At 36.6% G+C, this 20,522-nt stretch overlaps 4 protein-coding genes and 1 pseudogene across 6 annotated transcripts; 2 read left to right on the top strand and 3 right to left on the bottom strand.

Annotated features, from left to right (window-relative positions):
* Positions 1–269: 269 nt before the first annotated feature.
* LOC111499591 lies at positions 270–1,499 on the bottom strand (annotated as a pseudogene).
* Positions 1,500–2,642: 1,143 nt separating this feature from the next.
* Positions 2,643–4,645, top strand: LOC111500011 (UPF0503 protein At3g09070, chloroplastic-like). Its single transcript, XM_023151783.1, has one exon. The coding sequence runs from the start codon at positions 2,774–2,776 to the stop codon at positions 4,499–4,501; it is 1,728 nt and encodes a 575-aa protein (XP_023007551.1). The 5' UTR covers positions 2,643–2,773; the 3' UTR covers positions 4,502–4,645.
* Positions 4,092–20,351, bottom strand: LOC111500015 (50S ribosomal protein L4, chloroplastic-like). 2 transcript variants are annotated; one of them, XM_023151789.1, is made up of 2 exons: positions 19,428–20,351; positions 4,092–4,522 (listed from the first exon to the last, which is right to left on the bottom strand). In XM_023151789.1, exons 1-2 carry the CDS (start codon positions 20,263–20,265, stop codon positions 4,485–4,487), a joined length of 876 nt encoding a protein of 291 aa, XP_023007557.1. In that variant the 5' UTR covers positions 20,266–20,351; the 3' UTR covers positions 4,092–4,484. The 2 variants fall into 2 exon arrangements, with proteins under 2 accessions (XP_023007557.1, XP_023007555.1); XM_023151787.1 differs by lacking the exon at positions 4,092–4,522 and adding an exon at positions 18,491–18,893.
* On the bottom strand, positions 4,722–7,275 carry LOC111500013 (protein NRT1/ PTR FAMILY 8.1-like). Of its 2 annotated transcripts, XM_023151784.1 has the most exons (5): positions 7,058–7,275; positions 6,806–6,930; positions 6,482–6,699; positions 5,700–6,250; positions 4,722–5,623 (listed from the first exon to the last, which is right to left on the bottom strand). In XM_023151784.1, the coding sequence occupies exons 2-5, from the start codon at positions 6,912–6,914 to the stop codon at positions 4,789–4,791; spliced, it is 1,713 nt and encodes a 570-aa protein (XP_023007552.1). In that variant the 5' UTR covers positions 6,915–6,930; positions 7,058–7,275; the 3' UTR covers positions 4,722–4,788. The 2 variants fall into 2 exon arrangements, with proteins under 2 accessions (XP_023007552.1, XP_023007553.1); XM_023151785.1 differs by lacking the exon at positions 7,058–7,275 and having other exon boundaries at positions 6,806–6,944.
* Positions 13,261–15,524, top strand: LOC111500014 (transcription factor DIVARICATA-like). Its single transcript, XM_023151786.1, has 2 exons — positions 13,261–14,367; positions 14,449–15,524. The coding sequence occupies exons 1-2, from the start codon at positions 13,940–13,942 to the stop codon at positions 14,981–14,983; spliced, it is 963 nt and encodes a 320-aa protein (XP_023007554.1). The 5' UTR covers positions 13,261–13,939; the 3' UTR covers positions 14,984–15,524.
* Positions 20,352–20,522: the final 171 nt, after the last annotated feature.

Here is a 20,522-nt window from a genome sequence, read left to right on the forward strand (position 1 = left end):
TCTACAATTTTTCCAAATTGTATTAGTCATTTTCTTGACTGTGGCATAAATCATTAATTTTTTCAATTTTATATCTAAAAAATCCTTATACCCATTCTAACTTTTTTTTTTTAAAATTCATTATTGGTAATCTACCAATTCCAATTCAAATGAACAAAACTTGAAAGATAGTTGACTAAATGGTAATTTAATTAACTTTCATTCGTAAAGATAAAACCAAAATTTGAGCAATGTTAAAAAATTATTATGTTGCATTGTTATTTAGCACTGGTAGTGATGAACGAACTATGCTCAATAAAAATTTTGAATATGATTATATGTCTGCCAAGAATGGTGGATCAGAAAATCAGTGTTTAAATGAATTTCTCTACTTTCACTCACATTTTGGATCGTATTCTGAAGAACGAGTGCCTTCCTTCTGCAACAATTTCTCCAGTCGTTTTTGTTCTTAATAATCACACTGGCTCCATTGTAACGCTCTTTCTGCCCTAACAGCCTCGACGTTATTTCCAATTCATCCTGCAATTTTCATAAACAATTTAGATTTCATCGTTCTTGCTTGTTTGTTTTAGGGCTCGTGAAGTGAATCTGAGTAGCAGAAGAGAGGATAATACGTACATCAACATCGGCGGTCGACAAGTATGCGATCGAAATGTCCACAGAAACCAGCGTCGGTGGGGGCTCATCGTAGATTACGGCGCTGCCAATTTCATTGACTAGGTTTGCGATCGCACCCGAAGCCAGCCTCCCCGATCGATCCTGAAACGACAAATCGATGACAAGAGGCGTTGCAATTAAGGAAAATAAAAGCACTCCCCACAGATTTCGAACTCCATTGAACAATACGATACAAATTCAATCGTTCCGAGAAAATTTTGCATCGAGTAATTTGATTTCGATTTCGATCGAGCGATTTGAGTGCTTAATTTGAGAAATCAGCCTCTCCTCTTTCTTCATCGAGTGATTCGCTCGCAGAATAACCGATCGTCAATCGATTTCGTAGCGTTTTCATCAGAATTCAGAAATAGCTCCAAAATTAGGGCAAATAAATGGCGAAGGATCTAACAGTCTAACAGAGAGTTGAGTGTTCTTACCGTGAGGCGCGGGGGGACCTTGAGAGTACAAACGATGAGCCCTGGTCGACGCGATTGACCCGGATGCCTCTAAAAGAAAAGAAGATGTAGAAGCAAGAATCTCCGGCACTATTCGGCCGGCCGTCGAGTTTCTCGACGGCATCGGATTCCTCCCGAGTCAATTCCAAAAGCTGCTTCGCCTTCTCCATGGTTTCCTTTCCACCTCTCTTCTTCGATCTTGGCTATCAGAATAGGTCAGATTCATTGAATTATCCAGTGCGACGCAGGAGCATGAGGGTTTGGTGTTCCACCAATTAAAACAATTGATATCGCACGAGCCTCCGAATGGACGGTGGATCCTTATTTTCGGGATGGACAGTTTCTTGTTTGGACGTCCGACGCAGAAATATTCGAGGAATCCCATGAAAAGCATGTGAATAATCAATTTATATGGCCTTTTATTTTCCAACGTTGTCTTTATTATTAATAAAATAAAGATACTAATTATTCGCTCAACTTGGTACTAACTGCAAATTATTTGTGCTATTTATAAGAAATTTAAGTTTAATAAACTAATATATTTTTTTAGAATTAGTGGAAAATTAATAAAAATACTTTAAAATTTAGAAATAAGTAACAACCCTTTACTGTAAATAAACTAGTTTATGGTCTAAAATTGTGTTTTAAAATAAAATAATGTTTGTGTTAATCTAAAATGAATTTATGACAAATGTGAGATAGACTTTATATATATATATTTTAAAAATTTAAAAATAAAATCGAAAAATATAATTACAATAAAAAAAAAAATTAAAGATATAGAGTGCAAACAAAAATGGCATAAACAATAATTGACACAAAAACCAAGCGAGGTGGGTTAATTGTCAATTCCCAATCCAACTTCTTCAAGTTTTTTTTGTTGTGGCTCTCAAGTTGTTGAACAACCCGATGACCGGATAGCCAAGTTCCAAATCGCCATTATCATTCTTGTCTACCCACCGAACCCCAGAAAACAAGACGGTTGTAGGTGCACGTACACACCCATACAAGATCCTTCCAATCAACCCCCGGTTTTCTCTCTATTTACAAATCACTCCCTTGCTCTTATCTAGATTGTTGGTTGGTAATTACAATTCGCACCCCATGATTCTTGTTATTCATTTAAATAATTTAATTAGGGTAAAAATAAAATCCATAAAGTTTTAATCTTTACCCCTCAATAAATATTATACAAATTACCGAATTTAACAATCATACATCAATTTTTAAGATGATAATCAGTATTTTATTTATTAAACTATGTTTTATATTTAATTTTATCTACTAAAAATGAAGATAATTAATGTATTTATGACATAAATGTACCGCGGAAATAAGACGGTAATAATAGGATACAATAATATGCGTTGAACGAATATTATTTTAATAAAATAAAAAAAGGTATGGATGTAATAGAAGCGAGTGAGAAGCACGCGCGTAGGCATTACAGACCTAGAGGGTGGGGGAGGAGAAGGCTATGGGATTTTATTAGTAAAAGAAATTATTATTAATTAAGCAATTGAGAGAGGGTTTAGTGAGGGTTTCTTCGGAGCTTCTTCACTCTCTCCTTTTTGTTTCTAACCACTTCTTCTTCTTCGGTTTCTCTCCGTTTTTTCGATCTTGATGGCTATGCGCCATGAGAGTATTTTGTATCTTCAGCCATGAATCTGCAGAACAAAGCTGTTTCTCATCGGCTTTCTAGTTGTCGCCGCCATCCTAGTGAGCCGGTGACTGGGTTCTGTGCCTCCTGCCTCCGAGAACGCCTTGCTGGGATTGATTCCGATACGCGTCAGGAATCGCCTGTTTTGAACCAGCATTCTACGTCTGAGCTCCGGCGGAGTAAATCTTTTTCTGCGGCGAAGCGTGAGGCCGGCATCGGACGACCGGAGGTGCAGCATCGGAAGTCGTGCGATGCTCGCTCCGGTGATTCGTTGTCGGACCTTTTCTGTCGGGAAGATAAGCCGAGATGTACGAAAGAGGTGGAGATCGAGTCTGAGAATTTAGGTTTTGAATTGCGTGAGGTTGTGGCGAAGGAGAGGCAATTTAGGGCTTCTGAGGGGGTAATTGGACCGGCTCTGGATATAATCGACGATTTTTCTGGAGAGGATGCTGAGTTCAAGACGATGAAGGAGTTTATAGATCTTGAATTTCGGAGGAAGAAGAATGCTGGTCGCGATTTAAGAGAAATTGCAGGGAGTGTGTGGGAAGCGGCTTCAGTCTTCAGCAAGAAACTCGGAAAATGGAGGAAAAAGCAGAAAATGAAGAATCTCGGTAATGATACCGATGTAGGTGCGGCGAAGACAGAGGCTATCAAGCCGAGAGTGCTTGAAGTCAGGGAGACTCGTTCCGAGGTTGGAGAATACGGATTGGGAAGAAGGTCTTGTGATACAGATCCAAGATTCTCTGTCGATGCAGGTAGAATGTCGCTGGATGACTCACGGTATTCGTTCGATGAGCCAAGGGCTTCTTGGGATGGGTATCTGATTGGAAGAACTCATCCAAGGCCTACGCCGATGGTTTCAGTTTTGGAGGAGGCCAAATTACCTGGGATTGGATTTGAGAAAGACGATCCTTCTGATGAAGCAGAAGGATCTCCGATGAATGTAGGCGATAAGATCCCTGGTGGATCGGCTCAGACTAAAGATTACTATATGGACTCATTGTCTTCTGTAAGGCGGAGGAAGAGTTTCGATCGTTCAAGTTCACACAAAAAAGGGGCCTCAGCGGATTTCGATGACTTGAAATTAATATCAAACGCAAAGGTATCTCCTGCAACTACAGAGTTGTTCTATGGTGCAAAGGTGCTAATTACAGAGAAAGATTTGAAGGACTCACACTCAAAAGCAACCAGAGATGGCGATTTGAGTGGCACCAATATTACCTCAAAAGATTCTGTTCCTGATGCGACTGGGATTGATCGAAAGACGTTCAAAAAGGTGCATAGATGGCGTAAAGTGTTGAGTGTTTTGGGTATGTTCCAGAAGCGAAGTGGTGAGAGCAGCAAGTCTGATGATGAAGAAAGCTGTGTTGGTGGAAATGTGGTTGATCGGCCTTTTGCCGCCGAGTCGTGGGAAAAGCTGAGGCGTGTTGCTAATGGAGAAGCAAACGGTTCTGTTAGCCAGAAGCTCATTCGTAGTTACAGCGTTAGCTGTAGAGATCCCAGCAAGCTAGCTGGGATTAATGGCGGTGGCAACGATTCGAAACTGTACGGTTTGAGGCGAAGAGACGATTTTACATTGCAGAGGAATCGGAGTGTCAGGTATTCCCCAAAGAACTTTGATAATGGCTTATTAAGGTTCTATTTGACACCACTGAGAAGCTACAACAGAGGCAAACCAGGAAAGAGCAGGCCAAGAAGCTCTCCTTTCAATGTCAAACATCCCACGTAAAAAGGTGCACCACTTCTTCTTCTTCCATTAAAGCTTGTACTGTAAACATTCTATAAATTAGTTGTTCTCGTTCCTCAGATAAAACTTATGTTCTTATTACGAGCTGGATAAAGCTTGAAAATTGAAATCAATTTCAGTTCTTAATTGCCTAGTTGTTTAGGTAGCTCCAATCAATTTTTAGAACTTATCCAGGTATGAACTTTTGACTCTTGTTTCAATATGAGTAGGGCAAACAACAAAATACAGAATAAAGAGGAGGATGTTTTACATTATTCTTTCTACATAAATCAGCGAACTGTTCCAATGGGTCTCTTATACTTGTACCACTTGGCTATGAAAAGGAAAGCAATCAAATTTTTTATACTCAAGATCACCAAGAGAAAGAAGAAATATTGTATATGACCGTAGTTCAAGTTGTCTGGTATCCATCCAAGCCTCCCATCTTTAGTGCTGATTTTGGTGACGATAGTCACAAGTAGAGAGCTTAGGTAGTTTCCAAGTGCAATGGTAGTAAGCGAGAGAGCGGAGCAGAGACTTCTCATGGCGTCGGGAGCTTGCTCGTAAAAGAACTCCAATTGGCCAATTAAGGTAAATACTTCAGCACAACCAATAAGAAAATACTGAGGAACTTGCCAGAAGATGGACATTGGCATCTTTTCGAGTAGGTAATAGTCGTTCTTTCTCACTTCTCGAAGCCTCACAAGCTCTAAGATTGCTGCAGATAGCATAGCTAGAATTGAAATAAATAGGCCAATGCCCATTCTCTGCAGTTGAGTTATACCGTTTGGATGACCTGTGTATTTTCGAGCCACTGGAACTATGATTCGATCATAAATCGGAACCCAAAAGATCACGCTCAAAGTGTCGAAAATGGAGAGGGATGCTGCTGGGATCTCAAAGTTGGGGCCAATATGAGCATCCATTTTATCACCTTGCAACACAAATAAATTGCCCATCTGACTATATACAGCAGCAAATACAATCCCAGTTGCCCAAACTGGAAGCAACCTTATGATGGCCTTTAGCTCCTCTACTTGAGTGACAGTGCAAAGCCTCCACGGGTTTACTGAGCCTTTTAACATCTGATCTGATTCAATCTCCACTGCTGCCTTGTCAAAGAACCTGAATTCAGACAAAATGGGTATGAGTAGCTCTTAAGATGTGCTTCAAGGCAGGGTTTTCAGTTTTAAAATCGAACCTGAAATCATCGGTGTGGTCGAGTTTGCGGCTTCCTACGATAGAAGACTCAGAATCAGCAGTCTCGTACAAAGCCTTGCTTTCAGGTACTTTCACCTTATATTTTCTAAACGATGCCACCATGACCTGAGATATCCGTGTAAAAGGACTTCCTCCAGGTTTCTGGTTCCGAAACAACCGAGTCCCCGAAAAGAAACTTGCCACCGCAATCGCCATAGCTATGGCTGGAATACCAAACCCCCAAGCCCAACTCACATTATCTTGCACCCAAACAAGCACAGAACTTGCTATAAGAGCACCAACATTGATTGAAAGATAGAACCAATTAAAGAAAGAGCTCTTATGCTTCTTCTCAGTTTCATTGGCATCATCAAATTGATCAGCTCCGTAAGATGAAACACAAGGCTTAATGCCACCAGTTCCCAATGCAATCAAGTACAAAGCCACAAAACACACTGCACTTTGTGCAGTCGTCGCTTGACAATCATCTTTAGCAACACATGTGGGCTTTAAACCATGAACTGAAGCTGACAATGTCAAAAGTGTCATCCCCTGCAAATGTATCACAATTTCCCATTGAAGCTTAAACTCTCAAACACCAATTCTGGAGTTAGATTTGAATTCACTTCTTAGTTTAGAGTATATGTTTTAACTTAGTTGAGCTACACGATCAAATTAGTATCAATAAATCTCTATCTTCTACAAGTTTCTGATAGAGAACTCACAATAACATAGATGATAGAGAAGGTAGCAATCCACAAGTTTTGGAGAGAGAGAACTCACGACAACATAGATGATGGAGAAGGTAGCAATAGTTCGATATCTTCCCAAGTAGGCATCAGCCAGAAAAGCTCCGATCAAGGGAGTAATGTAGCAGGTTCCACTCCAATTAGCCACATTCTTAACAGCAGTAGCACTGTGCTGATTCAAATGTTTCTTAAAGTAGAGCACCAAGTTCGTGCTCATTCCATAGTAAGCCAATCTCTCACAAAATTCATTGCCTATTCATTCAAGAATCAACAAGTAAATTTCGGAAGCCATAGAAATCATCAGTTAAATTCCATATGAAAACTCATCGACCTAACTTTTCCAGAACAGAAAAACTACCCAAAATATAGGGACAGGCCTTCCAGGTTCCTGTTTGGCTTCTAATCGCAGGATCTCCGCGGTAATCCACTGTTCCATCTTGCGTGTAAATACTATCCTCTTCCTCCATGGTTAGGTTTCAGAAACTCCTTCTAACAGTAGAATCTCCAAGAATCTGACAGAGATCAAACGAAATTTCAGAAACGAGAAAATAGGTTGCCGTTTCAAAGATTCATTTCCTTACCAAACAGATTTGGGGGAAAATGAACATACCTAAAAGGAGAATCGCATCCAGAAGGAAGGAACCGACGGGACAGGAAAAGTAATTTGCGGAGTTTTCTGTGGAATTTTCAAAAGCAATAAGTGGAAGATAATGAGTAGTGATCTTAGTCTTGAGAGTCGAGGCGTTCAAACTTGGAATGAGAAAGAAGGAGAAGTGGTGGGACCTATGAACCGCATCACTGGGGACTCCATTACTGAGCTTTTGAACAAGAACTCGGTTTCGGCAATTAGGCATTTGTTTATATCTTGAATTGGCGGCGATGGTTTAAAATAACGCCGTGGAAAATTGGAAACCGAGGCACTGACGGACTATTCAAGGAGTGAGCTTCAACATAATTTTCATTTTGACTAAATTAAATTACTATTTTTTCCAAGGAATATAGGATTTGGAAATTGGCAATTTTATTCTTAAAACTTTAGAAACAATTCTAAATAATTACCTAAAATAATGGATAAATTATTAAAAAATAATTCAAGTGTGATATGTTTTGGAATTTCCCTTCTATATTACAAAATTAAAAATTCTTAATTTTATTTGAAATTTTGTCGAATTTGATAGAATTCAAATGGAACGTTGCAGCATACTCTATTAACCTTAAAAATAGATATAAAAAAAAAATGGCATAAAATTGACAGCTGTCTGATATCGTTCATGTGTCATTATGGATGAATAAATAAAACAAGATATATAAGTCGCAATCGTTTACCATTTAGCGACAAATTTTACTTTTATAAATATTTATTTAATATTGATAATTAATAAATAAAAAGGGAATAGGTACTCTCGGTAGTACGCTAAAATTTCCCTCCTCCATATCAAACTTCGGATGCTTTTATGCCACGTCAGTCACCTATTGGGCTTTTTAACCCCTCCAGCCCAATCCAGTTTTAACGATCCAATAACGAGTCTCATTGAGCCCAACAATGATTCTTTTATGGGCTTTCTATTATCTGGCCCAATATTGCATATATTGGATGAAATAGCCTATAATCATGTTTTTTTTTTGTTCATACTCCGTCTCCTCCATCTTGACCACTCGGATTCCACGAGTAGAAATAGAAAGTTAGATGATCACAATGATCATAGGATAAATTAGGGTTTGTATAAGACAGTAAACTATAGTATAGAGACAAAGTCTCGAGCTGATCTGATATGATCCAATCACAATGATATATGAAAATAATTTAATTTTTATTCCAGCTTTAATTTAAATTAGATCACTACCACGTACATAAATAAAATAACTTAAAAATTGCATACCAAATATTTAAAATAAAATATGCGTTGGCGTGAATATAAAGTAATATAGCTTAAATTATTTTTATTTATATGGATATTTAAAAAATGAAAGACTTAAAGAATTAATGGTGTAATTTAATAGAATTAAAAAGAAAATAATGATTAAATGGGCAGGGTGGAGTTGGGCACACGTGGGAGGAGTCCCTCACACGCTTCCCGGGAAGCCTTTGAAATCTGAAATCACATTTTGTCTGACCCTTTTAAAACTTTGAGAAAAAGGAAACCGGAAAGGAGAATCTTTCCTTAAATAGAAAGGGCCCACACCCTATTTTATATAAAAATGCCTTTTTTTTCTTTTTTCTTTTTAAAAAATAATATAATATTTAATAATTTGCATTAAAAAAAGACTCTTATATTTATTTAATAACCATAATACCTCTTCCCCAATTTACCCCTTTCATACACCCAACAGACACATGCGAACCACATCACTACCCCCACAAAAAAAAATCCAATTAATTAATTATATATATTATTTATTTATTTTAAACAATTAATTTTTTTAAAAAATACAATATTTATGAAATAATTAATGAAAAACAACCCAAATATGGATTAGGTTTTAATTGTTATTTATTAATTTTTTTTAATTTGATTTAGTTGAAGAGAAAATAAATAAAGAAATTGACCAAACTTGGAGAGGAATATTGGGGTGACATTAATGTAATAAGAAATATTATTTTATTTTATTTTATTTTATTTTAGTGTTTTCAATTTTTCAAGTGACAGCCACCAACCACTTAAATTATTTATTTTGTCTTCTTCATAATTATAATATTAATAAATTGCTTTTTTTAAATTAATATATATATTAAATTGGCTGAGCGTAAAAAGACAGACAAACAAATTATCTGTAATTTTGTATATTTTATTCTATTATTAAATATTTTAATTTCAAGCTTCCCTTTTCTTCTTTTTCTTTATTTTTATAAATTTTTATTTATTAGTTTTAAACTCTCTTTTCACATTTCAATTAATAAATTAAATAAATATTTTATGATATAATTTTATTTATTATTATTATTTCACATCAAAGTGAGAGAATGGATAAATGAGAATCTACAAATAAGTCTCGTGTTTAAAAAAATAATAAAAATAGTTAGTTTAACTTGACGTGAATTGATCCAATCAAAGCTTAATAATCATTTATGATATTATAATAAGAGATTAGTTTTGAATGAGTTAGACCCGTCTTTAAAATTCAAATTCAGCTTCTAATGGTCTCGACATTCGTTACTGTTGAGATATATTATTTATAGAATATGTTTTAGATATTAATTAATTTATATTTTTCTTTTTGGTAGGTATTAGTCGATGTATCCTATTTAAAAGATATCAATATCAATGAAAATACATACATTCTCAATTTTATTTCTATTTCTCATTCTTAAAAGTTACGGTTGTAAAATAGTGTCCAAACAAACCAACATGGATCATTTTAGGATGTTTTGTTGTCACTCACATGTTTTTTAGGAAAATTTTCAAAAAGTCACTCAACATAAGATTGCTCAATATCTAAATATCAGACCGGGATTTAGAATTTAGATTCAGCACCTAAAATAGTTCCGACATTCCCGTGCAATGTTACCCACTTGTCTTAAAGTGCTTCTAAGAGTGAGAACTATCCACACAAACGAACACGTCATTTCATGATGTTTTGTCTCACGTGTTTTTTTTTTAAGAAAATTTCTAGGTCACCCAACATAAGATTGCTCTATTCCTAGGATTCATGTTGGGATTTAGAATTAAGATTTAACATTAAATGGTCTCGACATTTCTGTACAACAAGACCATGTTGTCTACTTGTCTGAAAGTATTTTCAAAAGTGAAAGACTATACTCACAAACGAGCACAATTATCTTCATTAAACATATGTTATGGATTCATTATATTTCGTTATTTAAAAAAAAAAAAAAAAAAAAAGAAACCGCAACTTAAAAGCATCGGAACCAAATTCGGTAATCAAACGCGTAAAATTGGATATTCGTGAAAATTAAAGCAATTCCACTAATTAAAAAACTTTTGCATTATGCGTCAAGATAATTCAAAGATTATGATTTTAACCACTTTTACTTTGATCTTCATCTTTTTTTTCCTTAACTTTCACAAAAAACAATATCATCCAATGGCAAGGCAACACCATAGGACCATCATTTTTAGGGTTCTTTCAAAGATGTGATTCACACCCTTTTAAATCAATATATATATATATATATTATAATAATAATATTCTTTTACTATTATTTAAAAGATCGAAACCTTTAAAAAAAACTTTTTTTACACTTAATAAGTCGATAAATTAATTTTTTGTATACCATAGGTCACATAATCTCCGATTTTAATGGAGGGAGTGCACCTCAAGAAAAAAAAATATATATATATATTCTCGTGAGTATATATAACCTCGTTATCTGTGAGACCCCACGTTGGTTGGAGAGGAAAACGAACATTTCTTATAAGGATGTGGAAACCTCTCTCTAACAAACGCGTTTTAAAACTTGGAAAGATAGCCCAGAAGGAAAAGTCTGAAGAGGACAATATTTGATAACGGTGGGCTCGAGCTGTCACAAATGGTATCAAAGCCAGACATTGAGCGGTGTGAAGACTCTGGGCTCCCAAGCGGGGTGGATTGTGAGATACCACATCGATTTGTAGAGGGGGAATGAAACATTCCTTATAAGGGTGTGGAGATTTCTTCCTAGAAGGGAAGCCTAGAAGGAAAAGCCCAAATAGGACAATATCTGCGAGCGGTGAGAGAAGCACAGAACAGGATAATATTTGCTAACGGTGGGCTCGGGCTGTTACAAATGGTATCAAAGCCAGACATTGAGCGGTGTGAAGACTCTGGGCTCCCAAGCGGGGTGGATTGTGAAATACCACATCGATTTGTAGAGTGGGAATGAACATTCCTTATAAGGGTGTGGAGATTTCTTCCTCGGAGGGAAGTCTAGAAGAAAAAGCCCAAATATGACAATATCTGCAAGCGGTGAGAGAAGCACAGAACAGGACAATATCTACTAGCCGTGGGTGAAGCTAGAAGGAAAAACCCAAATAGGACAATATCTACTAACAATGGTAGAAGCACATAGGACAATATCTACTAACAATGGTAGAAGCACAAGACAATATCTACTAGTAGTAAGTTGAGGTTGTTACATTACTAGTACCAACCAAACTGCATCACTAAACAAGCTCACTTTGGCTCAAATGTGCATAGTTCGAGTGTTAACTCAACCGACACATAATAATTAATTTAATTTAATTATTATAAGTGTAATGAGGATATATTAATTAAGTTAAAGCATTGAGCCCTAATTATGAAACAAATTGGAATAAGATGGGACCAATCATTTGCAAGGTATGAGAAAAGTAAATTAAATTAATCACTAAATTAGTGCCTTTCACCTCACGCCTTGGCCTTTGATCATAGATTCATTTTTATAATTAATAATTTCGCTAACTCTCCCATATTTTACTAACTAATTCATGCCCTTTTCAAACCATTCCTACACTACTACTACTTTATTTAATATTAAATAAACAAAAAATATATATATATTCATCTTAATCCAACTTTAAATAATTAATTACAAATAATGGCACGTTTATAAAGTTTGACCCTAAATTATGTCGTAAAATAATTAATAGGCAATAATTTTTATTTTAACCTCGAAAAATTCACGGTAAAGTCATTTATGTTGAACGTGCATAAATTTACTACCCAGTTTCAATTAAAGTGGTTAAAAGAGAGAAGAATGACGGAGATAATTATAGTAGAACCATAGATCACATCAGAAGGGGACCGTTTGGCCCTTTCTTGCATAGTACATACAGAATGAGCCTCGTGCTCCACACGCCACCACACATGTCCCTTCAAGTTTATTTTTATAATAATCATTATTAATTTCCGATCCAAACAATGGTATAAACGTGAGAGAGAAACTGTTTTCCTTAGATTATATAAACCATGTCCAATTATTCCCGTTCATGAGTGAACTATCTTGATGAAAATTTTATTTACTGAGCTATACTCAAATTAGGATTTTAGGGTAAGACGAAGTTCGAGATCAAATTCACGAGCGAGACAAGGGTAAAAAGGGTAAAATGGGGGGTTGGTTAGTTGGTCCCGGCTACAATTATGTGCGCACAATTGATCCAATACAAACGGTGGCATAATTGGGAGTTCATGTGACCTGCGTGGGGCACACGCATTGGTGGTCACCATGATCTACCTGGACCATTTGTTTTGGACTTCATTGTGCTTCCCCATTTGCCCAATGAATGAACGACACGTGTAGAAACATCCACTGTTGGATGAGAAACATTCTCGAGATCGTAACCCTTAAGTAGTCACAATTATGTGGAAGACTGCCCAATCAGAAAGGGTGGTCCACTTCCAACACTACAGGGGACCCCACTCTATCAACTTGCATGACATCAATCACAGCCGTTGGTCTGGATCTATTGTCACTTCTTCTTGTAAATATTTATTTCTATTTTTTAAAAAGAAAAATAAAAATAACAACACACGAATGGTTATTTCAAATTATTTCATTATATTTTTTAAAAAATTATAACAAAATAATATTCGAAATTAAATCTTTATATCAAAACTCATTCGTTGACGTTCTTAACTTTTTAAAGCTCTTACAAGTCAAAATTTAAACGAAACGGGCAAACGGGCTCTTCAAACCACGAAGTTCAAGTTTCTAAGCCTCGATGGTCTAACCAAACGAACTTTGGACCAAACATGGAGCTAATCAGGAAAAATAAAAGCTCTTCAACTTTTCATTTTTTTTTAATAAGTTGAAAAATCCACGTAATAAATTCATCCACCAATCAAATCCATCCACGTTGCACTTCTCTTCTTCCTTTTATTGACTCTCTGTTTCTGTTTTTTTTCCTTCGTTCAATTTAGATATTCATTCCTGGAAGCTCCCTTCCTCCATTGCTTCGCTTTTGGAGCTTCTACTTTTAATTTTTCCACAGCTTAGAGTTCACTCGGATTCTCCTTTTTTCAGCTTTCTTTTCGATTCATTCTTCCATTTTCCTTTTCATTTCTCGATTTCTTTTCGATATCCGATGTTCTGTTCATCCTCTGGATCGATTCATGCTCTGTGCTTGCCCAGATTTTTTCCCGGAAAATTTTAGCCACTTTCTCGGTTTATTTTCCCGGAAAATTGTTGTATCGTTTCTGTTTGGATGGTGGGAAAATTTCGCCCCACTGCAGTTTTGAAAGTGGCGTTGTTGTTCTTGTTTTTAGGGTTTATTCGATTGAAATTTGAATAGAACGAACAAAACTGGGCTGAGATTTTTTCTTTTTTGTAGATTCCTCTGAGTAAAATTATTCTGATTCGTTCAAATGCTTGTTGATTTAACACACTTATTGTCAAATTCCTATTCGGAAATATCCTCCATCTCTCCACATTTAGTGAAATTTTCTCTCTGTGTTCTTCCTGTTCTTCATCTATTTAATAATTCTTCTGTTTCTCTTGTAGAATTTCACGTTCCCATCATGAATAACTGTTTGTTTCAATCTGTTTGAGTTGAATTCTGTTTCTAAATTGTGATTCATGAAGTGGGAAATGGAAATTCTCTCCCCTCCTTCACTTGTTTCCACTATGAGTTGGAGCTCCGGCAGCAGTGATAGCAAGAGCTCAAGATGGACTGTAGCTGAGAACAAAATGTTTGAGAATGCTCTAGCCATCTACGACACCGACACGCCCGACCGGTGGCAGAAAGTCGCCTCGATGATCCCTGGAAAGAAAGTAGGGGATGTGATTCGACAGTATAAGGAATTGGAAGCTGATGTTAGTAGTATTGAAGCTGGCTTGGTCCCAATTCCTGGCTATGATACCTCCCAATTTACTTTAGATTGGGTTAGCGGCCATAGCTACGACGGATTCAAGCAGTCGTATGGTGTCGTCGGTAAACGATCCTCCGGGCGCTCGGCTGATCAGGAGAGGAAGAAGGGAGTTCCATGGACGGAGGAAGAACATAAGTGAGTGATGATTTTACCATATGAATTTGAACTTTTGTTTAGTGGAATTCTGTTGAGGTATTGTAATTGATCGATTTGTAGGCTGTTTTTGATGGGGTTGAAAAAATATGGTAAGGGAGATTGGAGGAACATCTCGAGAAATGTCGTGGTAACGAGAACTCCAACACAAGTAGCTAGTCATGCTCAAAAGTACTTCATTCGGCAGCTCTCGGGTGGAAAAGACAAACGAAGAGCAAGCATCCACGATATAACTACAGTTAATCTCAACGACACAAGAAGCCCGTCGCCCGTAAACAAGAAGTCGTCATTATCACCGGAGCATGCAGCTGTGCTCCCCCGCCAACCGAATTCATCGTCGTCCATTCCCCAAAACACCTTCAAATGGGACCATCACCGCTACCAACAACAACACGACAGTGGCGGAGCAACCATGGTCTTCAACCACTCAAACAGGGACATTTTCATGTCCTCAGCCGTGTTCGGGGCGAGCTCCTACGGCGACGTTGGACTACCGGAGCACCACCACCTGCAAAAAGTTGCAGGCAATGAAGCCTTCATTGGACCCCAAAACATGATCTTTCCGATGCAAGCCGGCCATTACTTTCCTCTTGGATAGTTGAAAATTGAGCGTTTTTTCTTCTTTTATTATCCTCTTTGAGCTATCGTTTAGTATAGTTGTACTCTTAATTCCTCGTGGTTTATGGAGATATCTGGTCATGTATTTTAAAACACAGTCCATTTCATTTTTACTGTGACTTTTCCATTGGGGGCATCCAATTTCATGCCGGAACAAAGCATTTAGAGATGAGCAAAAAAATGTTCTTTGCCTAGTCAATGAAAAATGCTCTCAACCCGTTCGAGTCAAAGAGCTAAACCAAAAGGCTGCCAAGCTCGTGAATCATCCAAGGAAGAAGCTATATGTGTTTCTCTCAATAGGATTCTTGTCCACATTCACCAACTAAGCATCGACTCGAACCGTGTTGACTCAACAAACGGTCGTACTTTAGTGTCGAGGCGATCAAAATACCGAAACCGAAGAAGAAAGAAAGCAAGGATCTTTTGATTCTCCATATGGTCATATCAGTGATTGTGTATAAACTGTTAAGCATTATTGTTATTCATTTGTGAGTTCATAAGTTTTGAGCAAATTTTGTGGATTTTTCAGCTTTATTTATTTATTTATTTAATTTTTATTTGGGGTTTAATTTAATTTAAAAAGAAAAAGAAATTATTTTTTTAATAGCTTTTGGATTGAACTTTCTTTTCAAATACAAAAAGACACAGACAAAGCCAACAGGTAAAAATAGTGTAATAAAACATGTGATTTGATTGATTTTGCTTTCAAGAGTTCTTTTTTTTTCATTTTTTTATTAAAAAATCTATTTTTCTTTTAATCTTCATGTCAACAATTAAAAAATAAAGAAATTAAAAAAATAAATAATGGTCTCGATATTCTCCCGTAACATGACCAACATTAGTTTCGAATTCAACCTCTGATGATCTCGACATTCTCCTACAACATGGCCACGTGACATGTTTTTCGTCTAAGAGTAAGGAATATTTCCAGAAACCAACACGGGTTCTTTTAGGATCTTTGGATTGCTTATAGCTAAGGACGTTTAACTTTAAAATTCTTATGATTAAACCACCGAAAACGATGCTACACATTGTTGGGATAGATAGTCCAATTTGAATTTCTCCATTCATGAACCATTTTTTACTCGGGTATCCTTCAAACCAAACCTCCCTCATAATGTAAACGCTCTATTGAACTTCTAACATTAATCTTAAGTGATTAGTTTCAAACCTTTATCACCTTTTTCCTTTTAAAATAGTCAACCCTATAAAAAAAAGTCAAAATTTTCGAGCTCATAACCTCTTATTCATCTCGAACACGACAAACTTTCATTTTTGCTTATTTTAAATCTCCAAACTAACTTTGCATAAAAAAACAAATCATAGCACATTTTCAATAATGTTTCGTGAAAACCCTAATTCTCGAACCAGCAATTCCGATACCTAACCCATTAAACATACTCGGAACAAAAGCGTGAAAAATAATAATTCAATAGGAACGGGTCAACAAAAAAAAAAAAAAAAAATCTTTTTAATTTAATTTTTTTTTTTTTAATAAATAATTTTTGGGTTTTAAAGAATATGATTGGTGGGCAATTATGATGGGAAAATGGAATATTCATCCCCCACCACTTAACCAAAGAATTACAAAGCAACAAGCTTTTGAGAAGTAAGTGACAAAAACTAGCCACACTCTTTTTCCAAAAGTGCTTTATTTATTTATTTTATTATTATTATTATTTATTATTATTATTATTATTATTATTTTGCAACTTGTTTTTTTAAAAGAACCTTGCCCCTAACTTTATTTATTATTATTATTATTATTTATTTATTTATTTATTGGGAATGGTTATAGCCTTAGCTAAGTAGCTACCACAAATGCATAATCAAAACTTCAAGCTTTCGGTCATTGAAATATTCTGATTCTTTTTTTTTTTTTTTTTTAAATAAAAAACAGATAAATTTTGGTGGGGGGGAGAAAAAGGGGGAAATGGTCTTTAAAATACTGTTGGGATGTGGGAGAATGCAAGAAGAAAGGGACCCTTGAAAAGAGCTCTATAGACATCGATTGTTCGATTTCGTTCTTCTAGGTGGGTTTATGATACCGTGTGTTTGCAGTGTTTTCTTTGACACTCGTTGTTTTGATTCGTTTCCCTAATTGGGCTCATTGAAATATGATGTTTTTTTCTCTCGTTTTGTTATGAACTTCGAGATGCTTTGTTTTAATTAGTTCTTTATTGTTGAGTTTTTTTTTAAAATTAATGGTCATTTTGTCCGAATTTGTCATTGTATGTATCATTTTTGGGTTAGGTTGCATTTGGATCTTTGAGTTTTGTATTTAGATGCATTCTTGGGATTTATTTGAAAATTAAATCTAAATGCATGACACTTTCATCTTCACCTTAGTCTGTGACAAATCCTAAAATATACTTCACATATGCAGTCCTTTGCGATGGATCCACGGTTAACGAAGACGTCCAACACCGACCAAAACGACTACCTACTAGAAACTGCCTATTAGAGATTAACAATAGTGACTAACAACCACTGACCTCAAACAGCATCCAGCGACAAGGATTCCAATTTTTTTGAACAACGACCATCGACGTTTAGGTTTCAAACAACAACCTATTATGAATGTTTATCGTTTCTAAGGTTTTCAAACCACAGACAACAAAAATGTACATAAAATGGGGTTTTATATATTATGTAGCATATCAAAGATGTTGAAATGTTTGCAATAAGCTTCAAATGTTAGTTATTCTATATTTGGCAAAGGATGGGTATTCATATAGGGTTGTGGAAGCTGTTTGGGAAGAGGTAGCAGCTTTCCGATGGTCAGGGACGGCGGCGGTGGTGATGAGGATGGCTTAAAGGGAGTGGTTCGGTAGTGGAAAACAAATTGGGTTCGGGTAATAGAACCCGAAACCCCAGCCACGGGGGTATAGGTAGTATTTATAGGCTTAATTTTCAAATGATTAGACTATAACTACAGCCTGATGCAACATTATTCTTCTAGCCAAAAGGAGGAATAAATATGTGAGATCCTATATTGGTTAGAGAAAGGAACTAAACATTCATTTTAAGGACGTAGAAACTTCTCACTAACATACTGCATTTTAAAATCGTGAAGCTAACGACGATAGATAATGGGCTAAAGCGGACAATATCGGTTAGTGTGGGCTTGGGCTATTACAAATGGTATCAATACTAGACACCGAACGGTGTGCAAGAGAGGATGTTGGACCCCTATGGAGGTGGATTGTGAGATTCCACATCGATTGAAGAGGGGAACAAAACATTCCTAATAAGAATGTGGAAACCTATTCCTAACAGACGCGTTTTAAAATTGCGAGGCTGATGACAATACGTAACGGGCTAAAGCGGATAATACCAGCTAGCGGTGGTACAAAATCCTAAATAATTGACAAGAGAAACCAAGTGAAAGAGCCATGTAGGGGCTACCAAAGAATTTCCCATGCTGAAAGGGCACCCCACAATCATATTTCCACAGCGATCAGGTTAGTTGAAGAACATTTTAAGATCAGAAGAACCATTCAATTCAACTCTAGATTTACTCCACAAGTCTAGATGATCTTTCAAGAACTTTGTTCTCTATCTCTTTAAGCATTTTCACAAGTTATCGACGACGGAGCTGCCATAGGAGATGTAAAGTTCTAATGGAAGCTCCTAACTTAGGAAGAAAGTACAGTGAAGACATAACAGAATGCAAGTTCCTAAACAATCAAAGATTGTTCTTGAAGAGACCAACTACTGACAATACACAAGGATATTGGAGGGAAAGAGAAGAAGGAGATACCTTTGAGTGTGAACAAGAACCAAAAAAAGAATACATTCAAGCCTGCAAGCTAACATGCCGAAGCTTTCGCCGATTCGTACATGGCAGAATCATTCCGCTGCATCCAAATCCTCACCGGTCTCCAGCCCTGTTTACAGAAGTGAAGAAGGCATCAATGGAAGAATTGCAATCTCCCTCTCTCCCTGTATGGACTTCAATGTGTTTGTGTTGTGCATTTGATGTGAAACAGTGTAAGGAACAACAAGATGATATCAATGGTGGAAGAATTACAATCTCCCTCTCTGAACTTCTAATATAGATGAGTGGTTTTAGATTAGAAAGAGACTTTCAAAATCACTCAAAATCATGTTGTTAATCATTCAAAACAAGACATTAAAATGATTATGTTGAAGATCAACTTGAATAAATCACTTGTAATCTTATCAATTTCACTAAAATCATATTCTAAGAATACTAAAGAGAGTTAGAAATCCATTATACAAAATGAAAATGCAGAAGCCATTTGCAAGTAAGCAGACTATCGTCTGTATCAGAATCAGAATCCATAGCATAAATCTAAGTTGTCAAGAACAAGAAGGCTAATTCGTGGTTTGAATGTTGAACTAAGCAAAATTAAAGTATGCAATCTTGCAATGTAAGTTTTCAAAGCAAGAAAATCAACCTTCTTCGCCTTCTAATTCTTCTTCTTCTTCCTCCTCGTCTTCAATTCCTTCTTCGTAATTGATTCCATATCTCTCATTCAGATAATCCACCGCCGCCGGCGTCAAAACCAACTTATCAGAATTCAAAATATCGAACAAATTCAGTGTTCTCGGCGTCAACAACTTCAGTGTTCCGATATTGCGGCTGGATAGTCGCACATTATCAGAAACCTCCGTCATTAAGAACAAGGATTTCTCCTTAGGATCGATTCCCCATCTCTTTAGCGCAGCAATGAACTCCTTAGTTTTCGGCTTCTCGAATTTGTCACCAAAATCTTCCACCACTATCGTATTTACCGCCGCACTAGCCACCGCCGTCGAAATCGCCAGTCTCTTCTCCTTTCTGTTGATTTTAATGGACCAATCCCTAGGTTTCGGCCCGAAAACCACACCTCCGCCAGGCCGGAGAGGAGTACGCATCGAACCACGACGGGCCTTCCCAGTTTTCTTTTGCTGGTATGGTTTTCTGCCGCCTCCTCTAACCTCAGCTCTAGTAAGAGTCGAGGCGGTCCCACGGCGCTTGTTCTGTTGATCAGTAATAATGGCTCGATGAACGACGGCGCGAGCGGTTTCCGGTGGAGCGGACTTGAGGTCAAGGACGGTCTCGCCTACTTTTTCTCCGGTGAAGGAGAGGACTGGAAGAGTAGCGAGCTGGGAGGAGATCGATAAGGGCTTGGATTGGGGTTTAAAGGAATTGGGTTTCCAATTGCAAAAGAGCTTAGAATTTTGGTTGGCCGATGAAAGGAAGATCGATGAAGAGAAGAAAGAGAGCGACGATGGCGTGGTGGAGGCCGCCATTGTAGGTGAGGTTGAAGAAGCTTTGAGGTGCTCTCTGGGTTCTACAGATGGCTTCGTTATCCACTCCCGCTGATATCAATGGCAAATAGGAAAATAACGGCTTAAATAAATAATTTTATTTTTTAATATTTTTTCTTTAAAAAAAAATTATTTTCCTTATTTTGCTTGTAATTTTACAACATCCATCTTGATAAATAAATATAATATAATATTAAAAATACTATTTTCATCATTTACTTTATTATTTAATTTTCTAA

Source organism: Cucurbita maxima, unplaced genomic scaffold (genome assembly GCF_002738345.1).
Source record: "Cucurbita maxima cultivar Rimu unplaced genomic scaffold, Cmax_1.0 Cma_Scf00027, whole genome shotgun sequence".
Taxonomy (NCBI): Eukaryota; Viridiplantae; Streptophyta; class Magnoliopsida; order Cucurbitales; family Cucurbitaceae; genus Cucurbita; species Cucurbita maxima.